Raw genomic sequence first — 24898 nt, 5'->3', positions numbered from 1 at the left:
TCCTATGATATGATGGAGTGCAGGGAGTAGCCTGCCTCCACCACCTATGTCAAATAAGTTGGGAACCCTTCAGGCCCATTTGTTATTTTACGGTTTTTGATAGCCTAAATAATAATAATAATAATAATACATTTAATTGAAAAGCACCTTTCATTACACCCAAGGTCACTTCACATACAGAAATTAATATACTAAAATAACAGAAAGATCAACTTGGCCTATGTCATGGTTTTAGCTACATTCTTTTTGAAGTCCTCACTTGCATTCACAATGCCTGATGTGATGGGGATGAGAATTCCACAGCTTAAGGGCAGTGTGACAGAACGCTCTTTCTCCCAGAAATGTTAAGATGTTCAGTAGACCTGCTGAGGAGGATCACAGTGCAGGCAGGGGTGTAGTTCTCCAAGAGGTCAGTGAGATATGTGGGAGCATGATCATGTAGGGCCTTGAATGTGAGGATTTTACATTGGATGTGGTATGCAACAAGAAACCAGTGAAGGTGAATGAGCACAGGTGGTATATGGCTTGTAGATCGGAAACGAATGATGATCCTTGCTGTGGCGTTTTGGATTAATTGGAGCCGATGGAGTAGCTTATTTAGAATGCCTGACAGGATGGATTTGTAATGGTCAATAACACAGGCGTTGACCAGGACTTCTGCAGTGAGCTGAGTAAGGGCTGGGCGTAGTTTTGCAATGTTCCGTAGGTGGAAAAAGGCACTGTTGAAGTGTGCGTTAAAAGAAAGCGCATTGTCTATTACACCAGGGCGTTTGACCTGTGTGGAGCAAGGTATGGTGTGTGCAGCCACCAATGGTTTGTTTTACGCAAAGCCCTTCAAGGCATTGAAGTCTCTGTTTTCACCTGTTCTCTCTCTCTCTCTCTCTCTCTCTCTCACTCTCACACACACACACACACACACACACACACACATACACACACACACGCACACACTCCTTGAGATTCCACTAATTTACAAAGCATTTTAGCGCTATAATTAGAATTTAAGTCTGTGCGAGCGTACTAAGTAACCCACTAAGACCAATTCACAATAGATAGGAATGAAGCTGTTGTTCTATGTTGTAATGTACGTTAACCCTAGCAACAGAGCTTTTATACCTATGAGGTCACATTTTTCCTTAGTTAAAGTTGGTGTCAGGCAGTTTTATAAATAGGTTTTAAGGAAGAACTCTTTGTTAAAAACGTTTAGTCCAATTTATACGAGGACTCTTAGCAGTAACTTTGAGTCCTGTACAAGATGTTCTGCACTGATGTTTTAGCTGTCTTGGAACTCCTATCTCTATATCCATGCCAGACATTACCCACAGTCTTCTCCACTTTACTGCAAGCAGATGCCTCTACTCACCTCTTCCTCGTAAGAGTTGTTAGGTTATGAACCCAATAAAACAGAAGAAACTGTTTGTTCAGTTTTTCATTCATGGAAAGAAAGCAACCATTTCTCACTCAGATGACACAGATGACCTTTCTCACATCATTTCATAACCAAGAAAGAAAGCAAAATGGAGCTGAGGCACCTGTCCTCCCCCTTCAACTAAGTTAGACAATGATGCATAAAAGTATAAATGAAATAAATAAATCAACTAAATATGTTGTCAACTAGAAATGTTCTTGCCGTAACCAAGACATTGTCTATTACTTCCCTCTGCTGTGGTGAAGAAGTGGGGGTGTACCATTTTTGGAAAAACTATACACATTTGTGGGGTCACTTAGGCCTCCCCCCTCTCTTCCCGTATGCATGCACACATTATTTCTACTGTTTACAGGCAACACATGTAATGTATTCATGATCATGCAATTATTCTCTTAGTCTCTCACTGCCTCATTTTCTCTCTATGTCACACACACACACACACACACACACACACACACACACACACACACACACACACACACACACACACACACACACACACAGGGGGTATTTAACTGGTCAGGTTTTCCATGGCCTGGATAGGGTATAATTCCAGCCAGAACCAAGGGAAAGTGTTTGATTGTGCGGAACGCATCAATCTGCAAGCCACAGTCCAGTCATGGTGATTGGCTGAAGTGGTCAAGCATTTCTTCAGGGCATAGCTTGCGTGAGGGCATAAGTTGAGCAGTCAGCATGAAGCTGTGCATTTGTGTTGAGTGTTGAGGCTGTTCCATGGCTGTGCTAACGTCAGGATTAAAGTTTGATCCTAAGTGGAGTCTCAGAAACTAGTTCCATCTACAACCACTGGTTCAAGTGTGGTTACATGGTCTTGACCATGGTATCAGCAGGTGCAATTTTGCCTGTGTCAGCAGCTGTATGAGTGGCACAAATGTCACTGATGGAACAGACAACAATGTCTGCATTTTAAGGATAATCAAGAGTAAAAATAAATAAAAGGTTCAGTGACACAACTCCTGGTATCTCCTTGTAGCCGTATCAGTCCCGTGAGTTGACCAGTGGTTAATCGATAGGGTGACCATTCATCTGACGTAGTGCTTGTGTCATCCGTTTTGACTATACCACAAAACAGTGAACAACACCTAGTTTTGTGTATTCATGAGTACAATTGTGTGCGTGTACGCTTTTTTTTAAAATGAGAAACTGAACAAAAATGGGGTGTTTGGTTTTTTGTCTCTTTGTCCTCATTTCTCAGTAGTCTCACCAGTGTTCGCCCCACTTTAACTGACCAACACTCTCCCTATGCATATAAAAACCCTAGGTAAAACTGGGCAGATGTACTAGGGTAACTGCTAATCCCATTGCCCCCCGGTACAACTGAAGTCATACACAGAGATAACTGACCTGAAACTGCCCCCCACCTCCCTCATCTTACATACAGAGGAGAAAGGTCATTGGGCAGCCCCACAGGGGTAACTGGCCCTATGGGGACCGCTGAAGTCGTAGGCAGGGGTAAATCTGAGTCATCGCTGAGGGGACCAAGTGCGTGGACGCCATGCAGTAGCATTACGTTCTGCGGTTGATTGACAGAGGAACTTTCAACACCTCACAGCCAACTCTTGGGGGGGGGGGGGGTGGAAATGGGGAGGGGGCAGGTCAGGGGTGTGTAGCCGAGCAGTGGAGCCCCTGCGGACTCCCTTCTCCCACAATGCACCCCCGACGGCCTCGCTATCGCAAGATTTTCCAGCACACGCCGCCGCGTGATATAGTGGCAGAGATGAGCTAATGATGTGAGCTAATGCGCTGCTGTGCTCCCGGCTCACAGAGCACTACCCCACATCATAACTGATGGACACATACACACACACACACACACACACACACACACACACAGAGATAGATACACACACACACAGAGATAGACACACACACACACACACACACACACATACACGCACACGCACACACACACACACACACACACACACACACACGCACGCGCACACACACACACACACACACACACACACACACACACACACACACACACACACACACACACACACACACAGATACACACACACACACACACACACACACACACGCACACGCACACGCACACGCACATGCACACACATACACACACACACACACACACGCACGCACGCACACACACACACACACACACACACACACACACACACACACACACACACACACACACACAGAAACACACACTCTCTTGTTCCACTGCAATTGTCCATCAAAGACACATGCAAATGATCAATCTAACACAAAGGGGTAATAATAATGATAACGATAATATTAATAACATTTTCTCACCCCGGTGACGTACACATTCACTCATTCACTCCACAAATCCTAGAGGAGAAAGAGGAAATATTTAGTCTGGAATACACACACACACACACACACACACACACACACACACACACACACACACACACACACACATACACACACACCTGCAGCAGTCCTGCAGTAAAAGTCTGATCCCAGCCTTTACGAGTTTCCTCCTCCCAACCATCCACTGGACGTCCGACCTGTGTGAGGTCATCTGCCCGAGACACGACCATGACATCACCTTCATGAGCTCAGGGGAAGCTGACACGGGTCAGTGGAGACAGCAGACAGCCACAAACATGAGTACCTGGTTACTACTGATTCATGGTGGTCCAAGGGCTTCAAGGATGTCAAGAGCACAGTTTACGCTGTCCAGGGCAGTTCTAACATTATTTCCTAGAAAGAGGGACAGACAACTTGGTGCCCAGTACTAGGTGTTGATTTAAAGATTTGTTATCAAAAGCTTTGGTAAGCAGACAAAAGAGGTGCATGATGATTTGGTTTTATCACCTGAGGATCATTTTTATAGTTCACTCAAAGCATGCAGGGGCATGTGTGATTTGAGAATGCTTCTGATGGCATCTCTTTCACTCTTAATGGCACCCAGTTTGTTCAGTATCACTGTGAGCCGCCTCAAATGACAGCAGACTGAGGTTAGTCCACAGTCCCCATCACCATTTCTAAGAGATGACTTCAGTCCACTATAGGTGAAAAGTTTTCAATGACCTCATTTTGTCCTAAGCTCAGAAGAATTTCTTGAAAAGAGGACAATTTTGCAGGATTAATAAACAATTCCTTCCTGTTCCTCTCTGTCATTCACTTGCCCTCTTGGACCAGCACACTGAACCTCCTGTTCAAACTTTTATGAGGCGCCCCTGGGTTCACGATGATAAAAAAGTTAAATTGCGCAGCATTAATGAACATATTCCGGTAAGCCTTTTGGAAGCCCATGGTCTCTCTCTCTCTCTCTCTCTCTCTCTCTCTCTCCCCCTCATTCATTTCTGCCGTCTTTCTTTCTTGCCTCTCTCTCTTTCCCCCCTTTTCCTCTCTTAGTCATCACAGGATGTGTCAGTGTTTCTACCGCTAGTGGAGGTCATGCCCAGTGGTGCGGAGCAGCGCCCATCTCCGCTGAGGCCCGAACGTGCCAATACCCCCCATGCCCCCACCCCACCAGCACCAACAAGACAAACCTGCCCTCCACCCCACCTCACCGAACCTGCCCTCCACCCCCGAAATACACACCTCTTCCATGCAGGGGCTCGTAAAGATCTCAGGAGTATATATGGATTACACGAGGCGAGAGAGAGATCGTGAAGCTTCAAACAGCTGACAGAGTGTGCAAAGAAAAAGAACAAGAAGAAAGATAAAGAAGATAAAAACAACAACCATGATGGGACCCTGGCCACTCACAGTTCTGGTGACATCTCTGCTTTGGGTTACCTGCCGAACAGCACCTGCTCAGTGTCACTTTAACTCACAAGGTAAGTGCTCATGGCAACATCCATTCATACATATATTCAGTTTGATCTTTCTGTCATGGGGACTTAGTCTCATGAAGTTTGACTTCAGTTTTTGATAGTTTTTTGTGTTTCAAACAAAGAGAAATGTGACATATTACAACATATTTGACACCAAGGAAACTTTTACTGTCTTATGCATTTAGAAAAAAATAGATTTAATGTTCTAAAGCTTTCTGCATTATGGATTTTTAAAAATGTGAAACTATGGCTTACACTAGATGTGTGTATTTATTCCAGAATAATGTGAATAGTATCAAAATATATATGACTCAGTAGGACAAAAGTTGCATGTTGCATTGCTTTTCCAATTACAAGATAGATGTAGCTATTAAATAACAAGACTGACATTATCCGAAGCATATACCCTTACAGGTGCCTTCTGAATCATTAGCATATGAGTCACACTTTGTATATTATAAAGCAGATATTGTTTATCATTAGTTTATCACTGAGGACAGAGCATAATAATCTAGTAATGTTTGTGTGTGCTTGCGTTTCAGCTCTGTGTGAGTATGAGGGCAGAAGCTACTCTTTGGGGGAGAGCTGGATGGAGAGTGGCTGTATTCAGTGCACCTGCCTGCATCCTGTGGGAGTGGGCTGCTGTGAGACGTGAGTGCTCTCGCTCTCTATTTCTTTTTGTCTTTCTCTCACACACACACGCTAGTCTACTGCAAAAAAGGGTTCGTATGTTTGTATTCTGTCCCAACCAGGTGCTTACTGTCCTACTCAGAGACAAATGGCAACTATTTTTTCTTTCTAATTGCTTAGACACACACAAGCAAAATCATTAAGTATCGACTCTTCCTTTGGTAAACAACAACACTAACCTCCACAAACTAATGGATAGTGTTGCTTAGTAGTCATATTGCAAAGCATTTCTGTGGAGTTTTACTGCCCCGCTTGACCAACACACCCGTCTCTCCTCTCCTTGCAGGATCCAGAGGCCGGTGGACTTCCCTGCCTGGTGCGAGGTGCGTGTGGAGGCTCTGACCTGCACCGTGCGTCTTGTGCAGAGCGCCGACCCCCGCTTGCCCTGTGTCTCCCACGGCAACAGCCTTGACCCCAGCCATGGGGCCCTGGGTATGTAGCTCGGGAGATGAGGAGCAGCCATCACCTCTGTACCGCCACTCCAGCCCACGACCCACCTGTCCAATACCAACCCTGCTTTGAGTGCGTCTGAAGACGTCTCACGCTTCAGCAGTATAGCCGTTTGAACTCAAATCAGCTCATTATCAGACTTAAAGGCAGAGTTCATGATCCTGGCGAATTGTTATTGGTATTCAACAATCCGACCAAATTCCATGCTCCTGAAGCAGCCTCTGTATTGGCAAAAATGCTATATGGCTTAATCCAAACCACTTTTTCTCATTTCAAAGCCAGGAAAGTGTTCCGACAACAGCTTCTTGATTATACACACAGAACAGACCACTAGCTAGGGGACTAGTTTGCACCTTTAATTGCCTGTGCTTGCGTATGCCCTCTGTCGTCTCCAACTCCTGTTCCTAACTTCTTTCCCCAGATGTGGGCTGTCAATTAGTCTCTATGTTCGAGAAGTATGATTCCTTATGTTTCCTGAATGTACAATACTAATGCTGTTAGATAGCCGTAGTAGAATCCACTGTGTTGAGCACAGCTGGAAAACAAAGGGTGCAAAAAGTAAGAGTTCTTTTGTCCAAGCAACAGTTTGCCTTATGAGTACACATATATGCACGTTATTGTCCCTGTGTAAACTGCGTCGGCGCGCGCACATACACACACACACAAGCACATGTGTAATCTACTTGCTGCACACACGCACACATTCAAATGTATATCATATCGTATATAATCCCTTGTAGAATAAGATCATACAAATACATATGCATGTCACCTGTGGTGTGGGCAAACACACACACACACATGTACATAAATGCATGTACAGTAATATATGACAGTACCACTTAATATTCCATGTGTTGTATAAGCACCTTAAACTGGTTAAGTAAAATAAAGCTAAATTGTAACAGCATCTGAAGGTTTTGTGTGTATTTGAGTGCTGTGCAGTCAAAAATAGCAGTCGTTACAAATATGCTTGGTTTTATTTTGAGGTCAAAAAACACATTTCCAACTCTTGAGAACTTCAAGCCTTTGTGTCTGTGTCACACACATGCACACACGCACTCACACAGACACACACACACACAAATAGGCATGCGCACACACACAGACACACACAGGTATTTGAAATACATAATGGTGGACCATATAGTCAGTCAGTGGTCCCAAAGCTCTCCCATTTGAGAGAGAACTGAAATAAAACATAAAACTGTAGTTGTGATAAGGAGGAACATAATAAAAAAAGCTTTTAGTAAGAAATCCCCTATATACACTCCCAGACAAGCACACACACACACGCACACACACTCACACACACACACACACACACGCGCACCCACAGCCACGCACGCATACAAACACACCCACAGCCACGCACGCATACACACACACACACACACACACACTCACATTTCAAACATTAAAACCTGACTTGATTAAATTTCAAGAGATTTACCCACAGTGCATAGGCAACCGTTTAGAAAGATTGTTAAAACACACACACACACACACACACACAAGCATTCAGTCAACTCTGTACTTACATAACAGAATCCCCTCATTAGCGAAAACACACACACACACACACACACACACACACACACACACACACAGAGTACCATCTTTCTCTCACACGCAGACATTAATATCAAATGTTAATGCTGTTGGTCCCTGTAAACTGGGAAACGTAAGCTGCCAGTGCTGGATTGGTGGGAAGCACTTTGATTGGCAAGTCCCAGCTGAAGGTGTCCACGTCCACGTGGTCCGCTCCTGTCCAGATCGTGACCTCTGATTGGTTCTGCAGCACAGTGGGCGACTCCACAGGCTCTCTGGATGTCACAAACTCAAAGTGCAGACGCCATCTCAGAGTGACTAGGAGAGACAGACACACACACACACACACACACACGCACACAGAAAGGGTCAGTCTAAGAAAATGTCTGAAAATTACGGGTCCCATGCTATTTTGAGAAAATCCACAATAAACAAACTTCCGGGTTAAATGTAAATGCAGTCTACAGTTTCATATCATGAACTCATTTCATGGAAAAACATACGTTTTGACTGTTCAACCCGGTGAAGATTCAACACATTAGCAGTCATTCCCGTTGTCCACGCCACTTAAAAAGGTGATTTCTCCTCTTCTGGTATATTGTGACGGGAGAACCATGTCAACTTTGGATGTGGTTATCTTTTGTGTAATACCCTCGATATACATATCTTTGGAAAGCTTAGTTTATGGCAGTTCATGTGAGCCCAATAACTTAATTTTGTAAATTTGACCAAAGCGACTGGTTTCACTTCGCAGGGTCGCATATTTGGGTAGCTCGAGTGTGTACAGCATGCAAAAAACATCAGCCCTTCTTCTTGCATGTAGATACACAGAATCAGTGGTGTATGAATTCTGCGTGACAGTGTGTGTGTATGTGCTCTGTGCTAGTGTTTCCTTTAAGGTACTTATGTGTGTACATTACAGATGAAACCTGATGCTATAAACAGATATGATGTATGTATGGACCTGTGTGTGTCTGTGTGTGTGTGTGTGTGTGTGTGTGTGTCCTTACTGATGTCAGTGCTGAATCCTGGCGTCACATTGAGTGGTATGGGCAGGGAGAAGTGACTGGACGCAGTGTGCAGACAGGACTCCAGGTGGCGCCCGTGAGAGGTTACACTCAATGGTGGAGTTGGCTTCCTCTGGTACACAGAGTTCACTTCCTCTTCAGACTGTAAACTGACCGAATACTAGAGACAGACACAGACACAGACACACAGTGATGTATTACATTTTCTTGATTAATTTCAGTTCTCAACAAATGGCAATTCTGTTATTTTCTAATGGCATGTGGACAGGAAATCTGCATTACATTTCCTGTTAGGATATTACAATATCTGTTGAACAACCAGGGGTCTATTATTCTACAGAATTACTTTTTTTCTGCTCTGGAGATAAATTCTAAGTAGTTCCTTGGAATCACTGACATTTGACTTTTGAGTTCTCCTGCAACTGTATACTTGCTTCATGTTCAGAGTGTGATAAACATTTTCATTTCTGGGCAAAGTATCCCTTTAAGACCAGACCCTGAGATGGGAGAATGGCTCTCACCTGCAGACAGGGAATGTCCCCCTCAGAGAAGGTAAAAGTGCCGATGATGTCCTCCCCGATCCGGTAGACACTCTTGAAAATACAGAACTTAGCCACCTTCCCCCGTGAGTTAGTGATGTTGAAAAGATCTGAGGACAGAGAGGGCAAATCATTGAGCTAAATGCTTGTTAGGAAATAATGAGTACTAGAAATTTGACAGGGGGTGGAAGCAGCACGACATTTGATCGGCATTTTCTATGCAGGAAAAACCATGTTGTTCTTTTGAGACAAAATCATACTATTTCAGAGTGTTCGCAAGGAGAAGAATTGCAACAACAGGTGAAACAATGCAAAGTGTAAAGACATTGTTAGATCTTCTAATATGGGAAAACAGATGTGAATTAATGTTACAGATGAGATGAGTTCGTTTGAAAGACCTAGTTCATAGGAGGAGGGGTGAATATGAGTGAGGATCAGAGTAAGAGTTAAGGCGAGAGCGTACTGAACACAAAGGACTAGACTAGAGTCTAACATCACTACTGTATTCATCTTCCCAGATATTCTCAAAAGCATGCTTGTTAATATCCTAGGGTTACATGGCTTTTAGCATTTTGTGCTGCTGACAGTCCACTTTTACTGTCTGTCAGGCTACTATTTTTGAGTACTATTTTGCTAAGATAGACCTACATGCCGACTCCACAACTGTCACATTTCCAAGGTCCATGATATAAGCCTTTTGTCACTGCATCCAAAAATGTCTCTCCCTGTGGATCAAGCCATGTTTTCGCCCACTTAAGGGCGATCACATCTCCCTAAGTAGCCTACGTGATCCAGAGCACTATACACGACGGAGTTTATCATTAGCACTAGACATGTTCATTTCCTCAACAATCTAGCGGTCAAGATTTATGCTCATTTGGCGTTGCTGGAGAGGTGGTAAATGCTGAAATCGCTGAAATGGTGTCCAAGTGTCTGGAATCCCTCTTCATCACGCAGTTTACGCACACAATTAACAGTAGGCCTAGCTGACATGAGTCGGTCTGTGTTATTTATGTTTCATTTTGAGTAGGCTAAGTGTTCAACATCAGTGTTCAATATGGATTTAATTTCAATCAAAGCTGTAATTTAGACATGTTTTTTATGTCAGGGAGAGAAATAGTTTCTGGGGTGGCACATTGTCGTGTTTGGACAGGCCTGGACCCTAAGGCCCACCCATGACACCAATGTATCCCCCCCTGGTCGCTAACTTCATTTCGTGCCAAAAATAATTAACACTGCATTGTAATAGGAACAATGACATAAGCCCATGTACACAGTAGCAAACAAACTTCCTCCACACACAATTCAGAAACACACACACACACACACACAGACTCACGGGGGGAGCGGCGCGACGTTGTGGCCATCAGCATGTCCAAGGCCTTCTCCAGGAGGCTTCCATCCCTGCGGTTGCTGCTCCCCTCCTCCTCCTCCAGGAAGGGATTTGAGGGGGCCACTTCCTCGTCCTGGAGGAAATGCTGCTCCGACATGCCTGTGAGCCACACAAAGGACACACCGGATCTGTTTAGCTCAACCCGACTCACGCTTCCTCTGTCAAGACTACTTTGCATGTCCAATTGGCTTGGTTTTTTATCAAACTATGTAGACCGATATGCATCCAGGAAGTGCAACCTGTGGGGCCAATGGCAACCCTATTTAGGGTAGCTGATGAAGATTACATGAAAGTCATGCTTATGTATTTAGCACATCAATACACCGAGATTTGGACAGTGGCACAGGCAGAAGGTTGGGATCCAAACAAACAAAGCTGAAGTTAGAACTTAAAGAGAGACATCTTCATCATGGGGAAGAGAGTTCGTTTTCCAAGTCACATTTGTGCAATGACATTTAGAAGTGATGGGCAACCCCTGTCCTGCATGCCTGCATCGTTGTCCCATCCACCATAGAGTAGAGTTACTTTATGTTCCAAAAATATGCAAAAGCTAAATGTTCATGTTATCAAAACAATGCTGGAACAATATCAGCAGTAGTAAGCTAGGTCATCTAGGATAACATTGCATTGATTGCTAGACACTGAAAGAGATTGACTGTGTGTGTGTGTGTGTGTGTGTGTGTGTGTGTGTGTGTGTGTGTGTGTGTGTGTGTGTGTGTGTATGTGTGTGTGTGTGTGTGTGTGCTCACCATGCAGCACCAGTACTCTGAACGGAACACGTAGCAGCTTGATTGGGGAGTTGACCCTCTGGCAGCCGATGGTCAGCTTGTACACATACTTCACCGCCTGCCCCCTGAAACTCGGTGGACCATCTGACGGGACAACCTCACTGTAGGAATCTAGATTGGGTGATGAGGTATAGGGATGGGTGAGAAAGACAACAGTGAGCAATAGCGATATTAAGCACTTCCATGAGATGGAGACTGTATGATTGGTTGCAAAGACACTGTGAAGAAGGGCCTTTACGAATCCTGGTTATAGCAGCACATGATGTCCCCATACAATCAACAGCACAAGGAATTTAACATCTTCTTGTGTATTGCTAAAATTGTGAAAAAGCATGTGACTGTCCAAGAAGGAGTGTGTGAGAATGCATCCATTTTTCTTACAGGTTTTGCTCTCTCCTGGATCCAGGCGTAAGTCACAGAAGAGTATCTTTGGCGGAGTATCAAGGATGCACTGCCCCCTCTCTCCTGAGGAATGAAGGGAAGAGACACCACAACATTTCAAGAGAGGAAACTTCAGTGAAACTTAAGAATCCATCTATCATGATGGGAGCCACATACAGAATGTGTCGGTTCAGGTTGTACAAGCATGTAGACATTTGTGACCATTAAAAAAATGTTCTGCACACTTGACAGCAGAACACACAAAGGACAATACACTCTTTGCACAACATAAAACAACAGGCCCCAGCCGTGGCGCAGCTGGCTGGGGCACCTGCACCGCACGCCGGCGAACCGGGTTCGATTCCCGCCCCGTGGTCCTTTCCGGATCCCACCCCTGCTCTCTCTCCCACTCGCTTCCTGTCATTCTCTCTACTGTCCTGTCCAATTAAAGGCATATAAAAAAAAAAAAAAAAACATAAAACAACAGCTCCTGCTGTCCAGGGGCCTCATTACAGAGACTTCCTAACTCTGAAATCCTATGTAATCTCAGTTTAGGACGGCATTTAGAATTGATGGTATTACAGAAGCATGTTTCCTAACAAGCATTTAGGAAACTAGATGTACCACAGAGCGGTACCAAACGCTGCCCAGTCCTGCACATTCTCTCTGCAAAAAGAATCAGGCTTGTCAATCTGTGCCCATCTCCTACTGCATCCCCTACTCTCACAACTTTTGTGCATATAAATGAGTGTGTGCATGCGTGTGTCTGCTTCTGTGTATATGTGTGCTTCTCTCTCTCTCTCTTATGTGGTACAGGACGATTGCCGGTTTAAAAATCAAACTGCCAGCTAGAGCTAGAATTTCTTAAATTAAGATAGGAGGTCTAAGATGACATAGGACACAACCATAAGTTTAGGAGTTGCTTCTGTAATAGGAAGATAGGATTTGTCCTATCTTTGAAACTTCAGTTAAGATAGGACAAGCAGTTGGTTATTTTTCTGTAATGAGGCCCCAACACTATAAGTATTCATCCAGCTTTAGCTTGCTTAGATTATGAATATTTCCCTTTTTTCTCCTTGCATAATAAACTCTAATCAACTTTTTTTTAACCACCAGTCAAACCCAAATCAGCTGCGACTGCTAATCTGCTTTGGTCAAGCAGCTCTCAGTGCCACTGTTGTGGGGAAATGAAAGTATTTGTGCAACACAGGGACTAATCAGTCTAATAGGTTTATTTAGTCATGACAGGTGGCATGATGCCAGTTCAACAACTTTATAATGAACCCAATAGCATCAGGACGAAATGCACAAAAGTTAACTAGGGGTAGGCTACATGTATCTAGTGCATCATATAGTTGCAATGTAAAGTAGCATAATAAATTGTACCGGCCTGTTTGCTGGACATGTATTTAAGCCTAGCCTAAATAAAAGGACGACTTCAATGAAGACCTCTGCTGAAAAAGCACTTTTAGTGTAGTTAATGTCCAAGGAATCAGCACTAATAGTTACTCAACCACACAGGCAAAGTGTTCAAACTCCATTCTGATCATGCTCATGGTCAGAGACAGGTTCTATTCACATCAATTCTTTGTGTAATCAACAACTGGGCTGTTGAGGCAGGAAGCCAAATTTTGCTCCAATGCTCAGTGGGTGTCTGTGTGTATCAGAGAGAGAGAGAGAGAGAGAGAGAGAGAGAGAGAGAGAGAGAGAATGTGCATGCATGACTGCAAGAAAGACTGTGTTTGTTAGTGGATGTCTGCATCTGTCTGTATTCTAACCTCTGCTGGGAATGAGCACCGTGTCGCTCTCAGCCTGCACATCTTGCTTGTTCCCCTGAGAGGGCAGTGCCACCCTGCTCTCGCTGGCATGGAACTGGCAGTGGATCTGGGCACTGGCCCACGCCAGCATCTCGCTGGCCATAGGGAAAGAAAGGAGTACACAACCATCACTGAGGACTGGAGGAAACCATTTCACTGGTCTTAAGACAGAAAATAATGGGTAGCAAAACAGGCAGAGGTAGAATGATGGAATCAAAACAAGGATGGACAGCGATGTGGAGAGTAGACCTACATCAAACTTATCGTAGAACAAGTAGCACACTATGATCTCTCCTACACAAAGTTGAGAACACGTAAAAAACGAGAACAGTGCCAGTTAGCAGAGGACAGACAAGCAAAGAAGAAGAAAACCCCGTAAGTCCCATAGCGAGGCAGCATGAACATCTACTACCAAAGTAAGATGCCAATTAATCAGTGAAAGCAAACCGGAGTGACAGAAAACCGAGAGCCACAGAGAGGCTGCTGCCAAACGTAGCCTAGCCTACCTGCTAGCGGAGGTGGATAGATGGGACATCGGGTTGGTGAACGTGATAAGGCACTCCAGGAGCTCCCCGGTTAGGAATACCGGGCCGCGTGCCATGGAGGCCACCACCTCGATCATCTGCCCGACATACGATACATTACATTTGGACCATCAGATAGAGTTACAAGCTATCTAGACTAACAAACACTGTGGACAAGCAAATGACTATGCCTTAGCATCAGATGTCAGTTCTTTCATGCCACTCACAAATTCTACAACATGCTTGCGGGGGGTCATCGCATGTTTAGGAGACGTCCAAAACGTATTAAACAGTCCAAACCCTAATACACCAGCAAAATCATTTAACGTTGCTAACAGTATGACAATGTATGGATATTTAATGACCTAGCTAACTTATGCTATCACATTACACTTCGCAATCTAGCTGTTAAAAATTCCACGACATGAACAATGTACCATTACATGAGATTAAATACGAATTTCCCTAATCGCTCACTGATGCACCGTCAAAATGGGTAAAACACTGAAACATCATCTCACGGTTAGCATTTAAATCACCAAGCTACCCATAACAGGTAGGCTACGTTTTGCTACCTAGCTAGGCTAACGTTACCTCTAGCTCGCTAACCAATGTTGAACTATGTTCTTGTTCGATGCCCCTGTCCGCCAGTAAAACTACAAACAAGATTGAGGAATTACCTTTGAGTTGTTTGCAACCAGCCCTCAGCTGTGTAGTCTTCTCAACACCAAATTATAGATATAAAAATAAATACAGCAACCGGCGAAAAATATCCAAGTTGGCTACATCCACTCAGCTGTGATCAAGCCAGCTCAAAACCAAAACAACACAGCATAATACCCTGCACTACCAAGCGCTATCACTACGTTTTCAAAAATGACTAGGCGTGCGTATTAAACCTCAGCAATCGTGCATCCTGTCTGTATTTAGATTTGTACGACAGCCCGTCAGTAAGGTAAGCCTAATTCCACTTGTTTTACGGTCATGGACCTGCTACCCTTGATTATCTCAGGTAACATGATATCAGAAACGTTAACATGATAAGAACATCATAGTGATATGTAAAGATATCCAAGGAGCCAGCCAAGCCCAGGTAGGGAATGGGGATGGGGTGGTGCATGTTCTACCTTACAAAGACTATAAAGTCGCCACCTAAAATACAACAGGCTATCATGCTATGAAATACAATAATAACCAGTCAACATGTTACATTCAGGTGAGGTTATGGTTGGCCCATGGAAACGTCGCCGTGGCATATGTTGATGCACCACATTATAAGAAGTAGGGGGTTTCAAAAAACATCATAGAGATTTTCTACAGAAAAAAAAAAGAATATATTTATTTTGACAATATCAAAGTAAATGTAACATATTTGAATAGATAGTGGCATTAACTATGATCTTAAAAATGTATTGATAACATATAACTCTACACTGGTTTTCTCAACAACTCCCTTTATCACATAGTTTGGTGTATTCTCGAACAGGGGGATTACTTGTTTCAAATTCGCCTGGCGGAGTGATACCCCGCTCATGCCATTCAGGGATGGGGAAAGATGCAGGAAATCTTGTGAACGCGAATGTGTAGCCATTGTAGACTACTATCAGCTACTATCAATACCGCTAACTTTTGGGCAGACATTTCTGATTCAGTCACGAGCGTACAAGCCGACAAGACATGGAACATTTTATACAATCAGCGAAAAACCCTAACAGACCTGAAAGACAGAGAGAGGGTCCCAAGGCCGGGTGGGCAGCGACTTGTCTGGGCTAACTTGTTAGTTACCTCAGCTAGCCAACGTCGCGTTACGCGTTGGAAAAAAGTGTTTGTAAGCTACTTTAGATGTTGCCTTCAGCAGCCGAGCGCGCTAAATAGCATTTAACGTTACTCATTGCAAACAAACAAGTAGTGCTAATTGTCGTATGGGCCAGTGCATTTACTCTGAGGAAACTGGATGTTGACAGGTGTGGTTGGTTACCTCGCCAAGACAAACCGGTATGCTGTATTATTGCATTGTGACAGGGTCACAGTAGCTCTGCATGACTGCGTTTTGTTTACAGAATTGTAACGTTTGTAGCGTTTTCATCAACACAAAGATAACTAACGTAAATTGATGCTAGCCACACTTTGAATGATAGCATCCACCTGGCGAGGTAATTCTCGTGTTTCAGCAAAATATGCTGTCTGCATGCAGAAGGATGAAAGATTTTGATGAGTTTCCATGAGCATGTTGTTTTTTTTCTCACATGAGTCCGTGACGTAAAATGCCTGTTGTTGTCAAACCTTTGTATGTTATAACTTTAGATGCGCGTCACGTCACATAGGTAGGGCGCATTTATGGCTCAACCCAGAGCCATATAGATGTAGATACGTGTATATGGCTCTGGCTCCACCGGTTCACTCTTCAGCCAATCATTTTGCATTTCCTGCTTTAGCTCGCCGGACTCGTTCATGAGTTGTCAATCTGGAAGAGAACTGAATCATAAGATAAAGCTAGAGGGATTTGCTTCATGCTTTGAGGCCACTTGTGGAATAGCCTAAACACTAAAAACGGGATTGTTAACTCCGTCCTTTATTTTGGCCTTATCCTAACAGAGACCTGTCCAGTCAGACAAAAGGTGACGTTGACACCTGCTTTGACATCCACTGACTCGTGCACTTGATGAATTCAACGATGGAGTCATCAGACCAGACGTCTGCCACAGAACTGATGGGTCGATATGTCTCATCGGAGTTGGGATACAACGTGCCGAAAGAGGGATGGAGGATCTGCCTGGCACATGAGTTTAAAGAGAAGCGGAAGCCTTTCCAGGCCAAAGATGTGTCGCTCTCCAACATCATGGAGCACATCGGCCTTGGCATCAGGTAAACATCGACACATCCTGCAGGCAAGGCTGCTCCACAAATTAACCTCGCCTTGCTCATACAAACTGTATGTTTGCTCCGTGCATGCAACAATTACACCATGCACACCGACATCATTGTCACCTAGCATTTACACTATAGGTTGTGACATCTTTTCATAATATTAACTTGTTAAGTCACCCTTGCACTTCTCTCCATGGAAACTTGGCAGGTTTCACGTTGCAAGATTTCACAAGTTGTGGGGAGGGCGCGAATCAGATGTCGCCAAACAAAACTTGTTCCCAAAGCTAGGGCTATTCTATTCATCAGGGCCTTGCCAGCAGGATTTGACTAAAGCACCCCATCCAATACAATTGTATAGCTTTTGTGGCGTCCCTCTTTCTGTGTGTGTGAGTGTGTGTGTGTTTGTCACCTCTCACCTATTTATTTATCACCGCCAGATAACAGCAGCAGCAGCAGCTCATGGCAACTTAACATGCCAACAACTTGCACTCGAACAAATGAAATTGTTATTTATACAATATATCAATCAAATTAATTACTCATTAGTTAGAGTAAACATTCAATAATAGCCTTCAAATGATATAATAGTTATTTTACCATCAGAATTTCTACATTCTAATTTCTCATGGTGTAGAGATATCACACCTCATACATTTTTAGTGGCCAATGATGACAGATGTGGTGATGGGTCTTATGTTATGGAAATACAACAAGAGTTGTGTTTGTGTGTCTGTCTTTGTAAAAAGTAATAGGCAGCATGACTAAACTGAATTCCCTGCATGTCACTGACTTGCACATTTCAGCAAGAGGAAAGAGCAGTGTGCACGCCCGTTTTCTGTTCAGCAAAGCTTGTGTGTGGATGTTTGATGGTGGATACTTGCAAATCAGGTGTTGACAATGAGAAACAGAGCTGTGCTGTGCTGTTTTTCATGTCCATATATTTGACTGTGTGTATTCCATGAACAGCCAATCGTTTTTGTGTAGTCAGTATGGCAGTACATTTGTGAAAAGTGTAATTGTATTAAGCAAAGTAATGTTCCAGTTGTACATTTATCCAAAAAGGCAGTGAAAAGTTAAACACACACAAACTCAACAAGTCAGTCCATAATGTAAACACCTTGCCAGACTAGCTGTTCTTCCCGTTGTCATGGTGCTTGGAGTTATTGGTCATGTTTATTGACCTGATTCATTCTGATCATTGTGAGAGGGAACTTTTGTTAATGATTACACACTGCAGAAAGTCTATACTCAGACCCAACAACACACACCCTTTTTGACCTGAATTCATGCAGTTTACACTGTTTTGTGTGTGACCTTTCAACTGGATATTGGCAAACATGGTGAAACCTTCCCGCCTTGCTCTCCGCCTCTCTTTGCTTCCTCACAAAGACACATATGTGCACCCCGCTACACACACACACACACACACACACACACACACACACAGACACATGAATTGTAGCATGCCCTGCACACACACCCCACCACCAGTGCAGCGTCATCCTCATAGCACAAGCTCTAGCTTTATCTGCCCATATCCCACAATTCCTCTGCGCTCTAGTCTGTCTGAATCAGCTTGTGTGAGCAGCAGTTTACCACCCGCTGTGGTCACACTCCACAGGCCACCACACATGAATGTGGAGACAGAGAGGGAAAGAGAGTTTGACGATCAGAGGGACAGAATAACACCACCCACAACAATGAGCTATAGAGATGGACTGCGAGTGAGAGTGGGTTCTGGTGAAGTGATGCGGTATTGTCCACTCTAGCCCAGAGAGAAATCATGAAATTATGTGTTTTATTCATGTCTAGGCTTTGGTCAGTGGTTCTGTCCAATTATCAGGCCACTGGGCCATTCCAGCATTTTTTTTTACTTATGTCTGTTATTATGTGAATAGAGAAATGGAAGTTTTTGAGTACATGGAGGTAGATACTGCCAAAATGACAAACAAGACAAAACTACTAAACACAACACTCTTTTAGGTAGGGGTGTAACGGTACACAAAAATTACGATTCGGTATATACCTCAGTGTTATGTTTATACTGCTAGAGTATCATTCACTTACAATATTGTTGGTGCTCAACACACATAAGGAATAGTATTTTGAAAAGGTGTCATACTGTACTTATTGCTGTTTATTGACTAAACTGATATATGGTGAGCCACTTAATGTTTTTGTGGGAACCTGAATAGACTGCATTCGGCACACATCTGTATTGAACTTAAAAGTACTGTATGAATATGTGTGTACCTTGACATCCCTACTTTTAGGCTTAAAACTTCTTCTAAGAATATAGCTTAGCTGATTTTCACGCTAATGTTTTCATAAGATTTGACAAGGTGAAAATGAAGGTAACATTACTATGCAACTAGCAGTTTGTGTACCACAACCATTGGCCACTTTATATAGCCTGTAAACAGAATATAAATTAATCCCACAAGACTACATTAGGATAGCCTGGCAAGCCAAACTATACAGATGTACTGGATTCTTCTCTTCACAACCATCTAAAATTCATCAGCATTGGTCTGTGCATGTGTATATATGGCGTGTTACAAATCATATTGTAGTCTGTGCTTTATATGTTATCACTATAACCTGAGAAATTTAGACTATGTCTTGTTCAGTGTCCAAACACACAGCAGGGAATGGGATGAGTGAGAGGGCCTACAGTGTTCAATGAAATCTGAGACGAAGCTTATCTAGTCTAGCAGTCTATCTTTCTAGGCCATCCTCCACAAAAAGGTTATATGGGTTTTCCCTTGGCTGGCCTCTGCTGGTTCCTTATGAGTAGGATCGTGTTGGTACTGCCAGCTAGTGTATGTTGTTATACACAAAAATGTCGACACTTTTGATTTGACTTTGACTGTTTCGTAAGAGACTGTTAAAGTAGCTACACAAGTTCAATTATTTTAGCTTCTTTTTATTTGAAGATGGTGTTTATCTCATTAGTCAACCATTAACCTTTTTCTTCCTGTACTGTGAATACATATGATATGCCAATAAAGCCCCTGCATTATTTTTTTCATTGCTAATGAAGAATGTGTAGGTCCCTTGGTTGAATAGGAAGCACTGATCCACTCATTCTTTAACTGTGTATGCGTGCAGGTATCTGAAATGGTGGTATCGAAAGACCCAGGTGGAAAAGAAGGCGCCATTTATAGACATGTTCCGTGCTTTGCCTCTGCGACAGATTTATGGTGAGTGCAAACACGATCAAATATAAAAACTGATGAACGTATTATTTCAGACACACATCTTCAAACCTCAAATGTTCCTCTGATTAAAATAGTTTACGTGCCATTGCCACAGCTTGGGATCTTGCAGAGCTGACAGAAGTCTCTGTCACCTGTCAAACATATTCCACAAGACCTTTCTTTACCGACCAGCTTCATACCAACACTTTTTCACATGCAGACTCCTTCTCCTTCTGACTAGTAACATCAGATTAATTTAGTCCAGTTATGTGGCAGAACTTGCAGGCCCATGGGAACTTGGGTTAGAGTCCAACTCGGGCCTTTTCCTGATCCCATCCCATCTCCTCCAATAGCTTCCTGTCAGTCTTACAAAAATTCAGTCCCCAGCTCGGATTGACAGTAGATAAGGAGAGGTGATTCAATTCAATTCAATTCAATTTTATTTATAGAGCGCCCAAACATTACACATGTCTCATGGCGCTTTACAGAGTGTTAAACCTTCAAAGAGAGCCCATGAGCAACAGGGGCAAGGAAAAACTCCCTAGAATTGGAGATACATATAGGAAGAAACCTCAGACAGATCCACGACTCAAGGGCCCAACCCATCTGCCTAGGGTCAGTTAAGTAAAGTCATTTGTAGTATCAGAAGGTTCACAGTCCAGTATAGGGAATAAATAGTCCATCAGTCTGGGCATGAATTCCTATCAGGATATTGGAACATACGTACTTTCATTTTTTCCCTCTCTCTCTCTTTCTTGTGTCAGGTGCTCCATTGGGAGGTATTGGAGGAGGTACCATCACCCGTGGTTGGCGGGGGGAGTTCTGCAGGTGGCAGCTCAACCCTGGAATGTACCATTACAAAACTGTGATCACTAACCAGGTACAACCAGTTAGCAAAATGTCTCAATCTTCTTAAACATGCTGTGCACAACTAACTTATGTTGGCCTGGTTGTGTCACAGCCTGTAAAGCGGGCAGCTTAGGGTAACTAACTCTCAACGCCACATGTCCCTTTGGATAAAAGCATTTACTAAATTCCACTCAGCGAATCACTATTACTTAACTCATAAAATGCGAATCAGTCATATACAACGGTGGATATATTTAAAATTTGTAACCTTAACATAATTAGCCTTCAGCTGATGCTAGACAAGGCAAGGCCTTGGCAAGGTTTTTTTTGTATAGCACATTTTGTACCATCAGCAGTAGAAATTACAAAATATAGTAAAAGCGATAAAATAGTTAAAGTAAAATAAAAATGAATAAAATATAAAATATGTATTAAAAAAAAAAACCTTAAATAAAAATGAATAAAAAAAATAAAAGATGTATCTAAAAACCAGTAGCTAATAAAACTATAAATAAGGTAGACAAGTAAGATAGTATAAAGAATGGAAGATAAATCAAATAGAACCATTACAATGTAGTAAAAGCAGAAAAAAAATATGATTAGTAGTAAAACTAGATATCTGGCTTTCGGGTGAAATTTAATGTTTCAGTACAGAAAGTACTGAATGCATTTAAATAAATGGGTCAAATTTTCATGATTGTCCAATCAGAATACATTGAACCGGTTATGTGTCTTCTAGCAACATTCTCAAAAAAGTTGACTCATGTATCAACACTTTTAAGCCAGTGTTTGCTTGAGCATGTCTTCGACTTAAACATGAGGGCACCGGTATGTTTGAGCTCCTTAAAGTTCTTCCACCCAAGTCACCAGTCATGGACCTACTGAATTATTCAGCACATGAATACTGCAACGGCTCCCTGTTCTGTAATAGTGCCTGCGTGTATGTGTCCATCTAGTTTGACGATGTGTGTGTGGAGGTGTATAGGAACACTCTCTCTCTCCACTGCAATTTTGCTTAGGCCTGCTAATCATGTACATTAGTTGAAGCAAATACTTTCTCATTGCTCCAAAAGTTCTAGTAGGTCTAAAAGTTCTGGTAACTCTGGTCTTTCTTTCCTTGCGGGTTTCTGCCGAATGAAAATGCTTCTTCACTCTCTTCCCATCTCATTTTGCCCTCCCTCTTCCTCCTATATCCCTTCTTCACTCCCTCTGATTTTCCCTTCATTCTTCACATCACCCTCATTGGACTGTACTCCTTTTCCTAAATCGCATGAGTCCGTCACGTCTCCCATCCTGTACTGACCCCCAATGCTCTGCTTAGTTTACAGTGTGCCTGCGTCGGGGCGGTCAGACGGTGTACCAGCAGGTGCTGAGCGTGGAGCACCCCCCGGCCCTGCAGGGCTGGAACTGGGGCCTCTGCGGCCAATACGCATTCTACCACGCACTCTACCCCCGCGCCTGGACTGTCTACGACTTGCCCGGCCAGAACGTCACACTCACCTGCCGACAGGTGTCTCCAGTCATCCCGCATGACTACAAGGTGTGTGGAGCTTGTTAAAGTCGGAAGCTTACTGATATTTTTGGACTGTGGGATGTAGTTTCGTAGGCTTATTTGAGAGATATGGCTCCTAGGTTAAACACACAGCACAAAATAAACATGTGTATCTGAATTAGGTATTACATCCATTTAGGGTTGCAAAGGGGCGGAAAATTTCCGGTAAATTTCCGGAAACTTTCTGGAAATTTCCCATGGGAAGTTAAGCTGGGGAATTTTGGAAATATTCAAAATTGGAAACTTTTATGGATTTACAGGAAATAAGGGAATTAATGGGAATTTACGGGAATTTTGTTTTTTACTAGCAGTTTACATTAGCTAGCCAAGACTGGCGTGAACACTGACTTAACTCGACTTGTTACAAAAATGTTTAATACATTTATTTTAATCCTCGGTTGGCCAAAAAATGCCGATATTACATACATGTATGACCCCAAACCTCACAGATTGTGATTATTTTAAAAGTGCCAAGCTAAATCAGACCAGTAATATGACCATATGATTATTAACCATCCCATTAGAGCTTATGCAAAATTACATTCTTCCATTTACATGAGGACAACAGTGATGACACGCCAAGAACTGGGCGACTCTGTTCGCAAACTTCCCCCAGTTTCGCACCAGTTATTCCCACATGAGATAACGTATGAGATAGGTTTCCTATATGTCTAGTAGCCTATGTTGATTGTTGTGTGCATGTAATTGACCTGTGTGCAGGGTAGAAATTCAACTGAATTTGCATTAAATCAGGTTGTTTTAACTAACATTATGCTGAAAGATGGGTTTTTTCCAACTACATTAAGGTCTCTGTTATATACTAACTTGCCAGATACAATATTTCCAGTTTATTCCCATTAATTCCCATTTATTCCCGTTAATTCCCGTATATTCCCGTTAATTCCCATGGAAAGTTTCCAACTTTGAAAATTCCCGGAATTTTGCAACCCTACATCCATTTCTGTCTGTGTGTCTAGCCCTCTCCATATCTTGACCTGCATTACTTTAGTTGACCGGCCATATTTTTCTCCTTTTCTCACCCTATTCACACGCTGTCATTGTTCTCGTACCCCCTCCCAACTTCTCTTATCATATTTCATTCTCTTTGCCTTTCCTCTCTTTTTGTCCTGCTCCTCCAGGACTCCAGTCTCCCAGTGGCAGTGTTTGTGTGGGATGTGGAGAACAGGAATGACTATGATCTGGACGTATCCATCATGTTTACACTGCTCAATGGTTCGGGACACAAGGACGACAAGAGTGGGGGACACTGGAATGAACCATTTCACCTGGAGAAGGAGGGAGAGGCTGTGTCAGGGGTGTTGCTGCACCACTGCACACCTGTAAACCCTTACACACTCTGTATGGCAGTCAGGGAACAGGTGTGTGTTATGTGTGTGAGGTGTATGTTTTTGTAATATTTGCATAGAATGCCAGTTTGATTATAGTGAACATATGTCTAGAGGACTTAAAGGTAGGGTATGGAATGAGCTTTTTTGGTCATTTTGCAAAATCACTTGAAATCCTATTCCTAACCCACTTACAGCCACTGAGTTGGAAGTACTGAAATGGAAATTAAACATGTCAATCATCTGCAGAACGGGCAGGGCTCGAAAAACTCCAGCCAATAGAATTCTAAACCTCATACCATCATTTCACAGCTCGTTTGTCAATCTAACGGTCTTCCTCTTCCTCCTCCCCCTCCCCCCCGCACGCGCGACCCGTTCGTGCACATAGCACGAAAGCTGACCGCGAGTCAGTGCTGAAAGTGAAACGAAACTAACTAGGCCTGCTACACGTCCCACAATGTTCCCCTCAAATTGTATGTGTCACTTCATCTATACATAGTAAGGCAGCGGATACCTACGGAAACTCAATCACCCACGCAATAAATAAGCTATGTAGCAAAAATTACATTTTACCGTGACTCGAAGAGTGTTGTAAACATATGAAATCGAAACTTAACCGCTTGGAGCTACAGTGGAATAGGCGAACCAGCGGGCCAGCACTAAACTCGGATATTTCAGAAGATGAACGCCCTG

At 43.1% G+C, this 24898-nt stretch overlaps 3 protein-coding genes across 5 annotated transcripts in view; 2 read left to right on the top strand and 1 right to left on the bottom strand.

Annotated features, from left to right (window-relative positions):
• Positions 1 to 5080: 5080 nt before the first annotated feature.
• msmp1 (microseminoprotein, prostate associated 1) lies at positions 5081 to 7269 on the top strand. The gene is made up of 3 exons (XM_062516950.1): positions 5081 to 5232; positions 5772 to 5880; positions 6206 to 7269. The coding sequence occupies exons 1-3, from the start codon at positions 5139 to 5141 to the stop codon at positions 6357 to 6359; spliced, it is 357 nt and encodes a 118-aa protein (XP_062372934.1). The 5' UTR covers positions 5081 to 5138; the 3' UTR covers positions 6360 to 7269.
• Positions 7270 to 7330: 61 nt separating this feature from the next.
• On the bottom strand, positions 7331 to 15391 carry rgp1 (GP1 homolog, RAB6A GEF complex partner 1). Its single transcript, XM_062516949.1, has 9 exons — positions 15071 to 15391; positions 14373 to 14488; positions 13828 to 13961; positions 12050 to 12133; positions 11630 to 11779; positions 10827 to 10979; positions 9470 to 9597; positions 8931 to 9108; positions 7331 to 8238 (listed from the first exon to the last, which is right to left on the bottom strand). The coding sequence occupies exons 2-9, from the start codon at positions 14486 to 14488 to the stop codon at positions 8015 to 8017; spliced, it is 1167 nt and encodes a 388-aa protein (XP_062372933.1). The 5' UTR covers positions 15071 to 15391; the 3' UTR covers positions 7331 to 8014.
• gba2 (glucosidase, beta (bile acid) 2) overlaps positions 15326 to 24898 on the top strand; it is a 23534-nt gene continuing 13961 nt past the window's right edge. The window contains exons 1-6 of one of the 3 annotated variants that reach the window (XM_062516948.1): positions 15326 to 15345; positions 16986 to 17255; positions 20370 to 20461; positions 21223 to 21338; positions 22629 to 22847; positions 23999 to 24238. In XM_062516948.1, coding sequence (XP_062372932.1) covers positions 17053 to 17255; positions 20370 to 20461; positions 21223 to 21338; positions 22629 to 22847; positions 23999 to 24238 — 870 coding nt within the window. In that variant the 5' untranslated portion in view covers positions 15326 to 15345; positions 16986 to 17052. Of the gene's footprint in view, positions 15346 to 15923; positions 16386 to 16985; positions 17256 to 20369; positions 20462 to 21222; positions 21339 to 22628; positions 22848 to 23998; positions 24239 to 24898 lie in introns of those variants that run through there. The other 2 variants (XM_062516947.1, XM_062516946.1) reach the window with 2 other exon arrangements.

This window comes from Sardina pilchardus, chromosome 16 (genome assembly GCF_963854185.1).
Source record: "Sardina pilchardus chromosome 16, fSarPil1.1, whole genome shotgun sequence".
Taxonomy (NCBI): domain Eukaryota; kingdom Metazoa; phylum Chordata; class Actinopteri; order Clupeiformes; family Clupeidae; genus Sardina; species Sardina pilchardus.
Note: the sequence above shows the minus strand (reverse complement) of the source record. Positions and strands in the feature narration are given on the sequence as shown.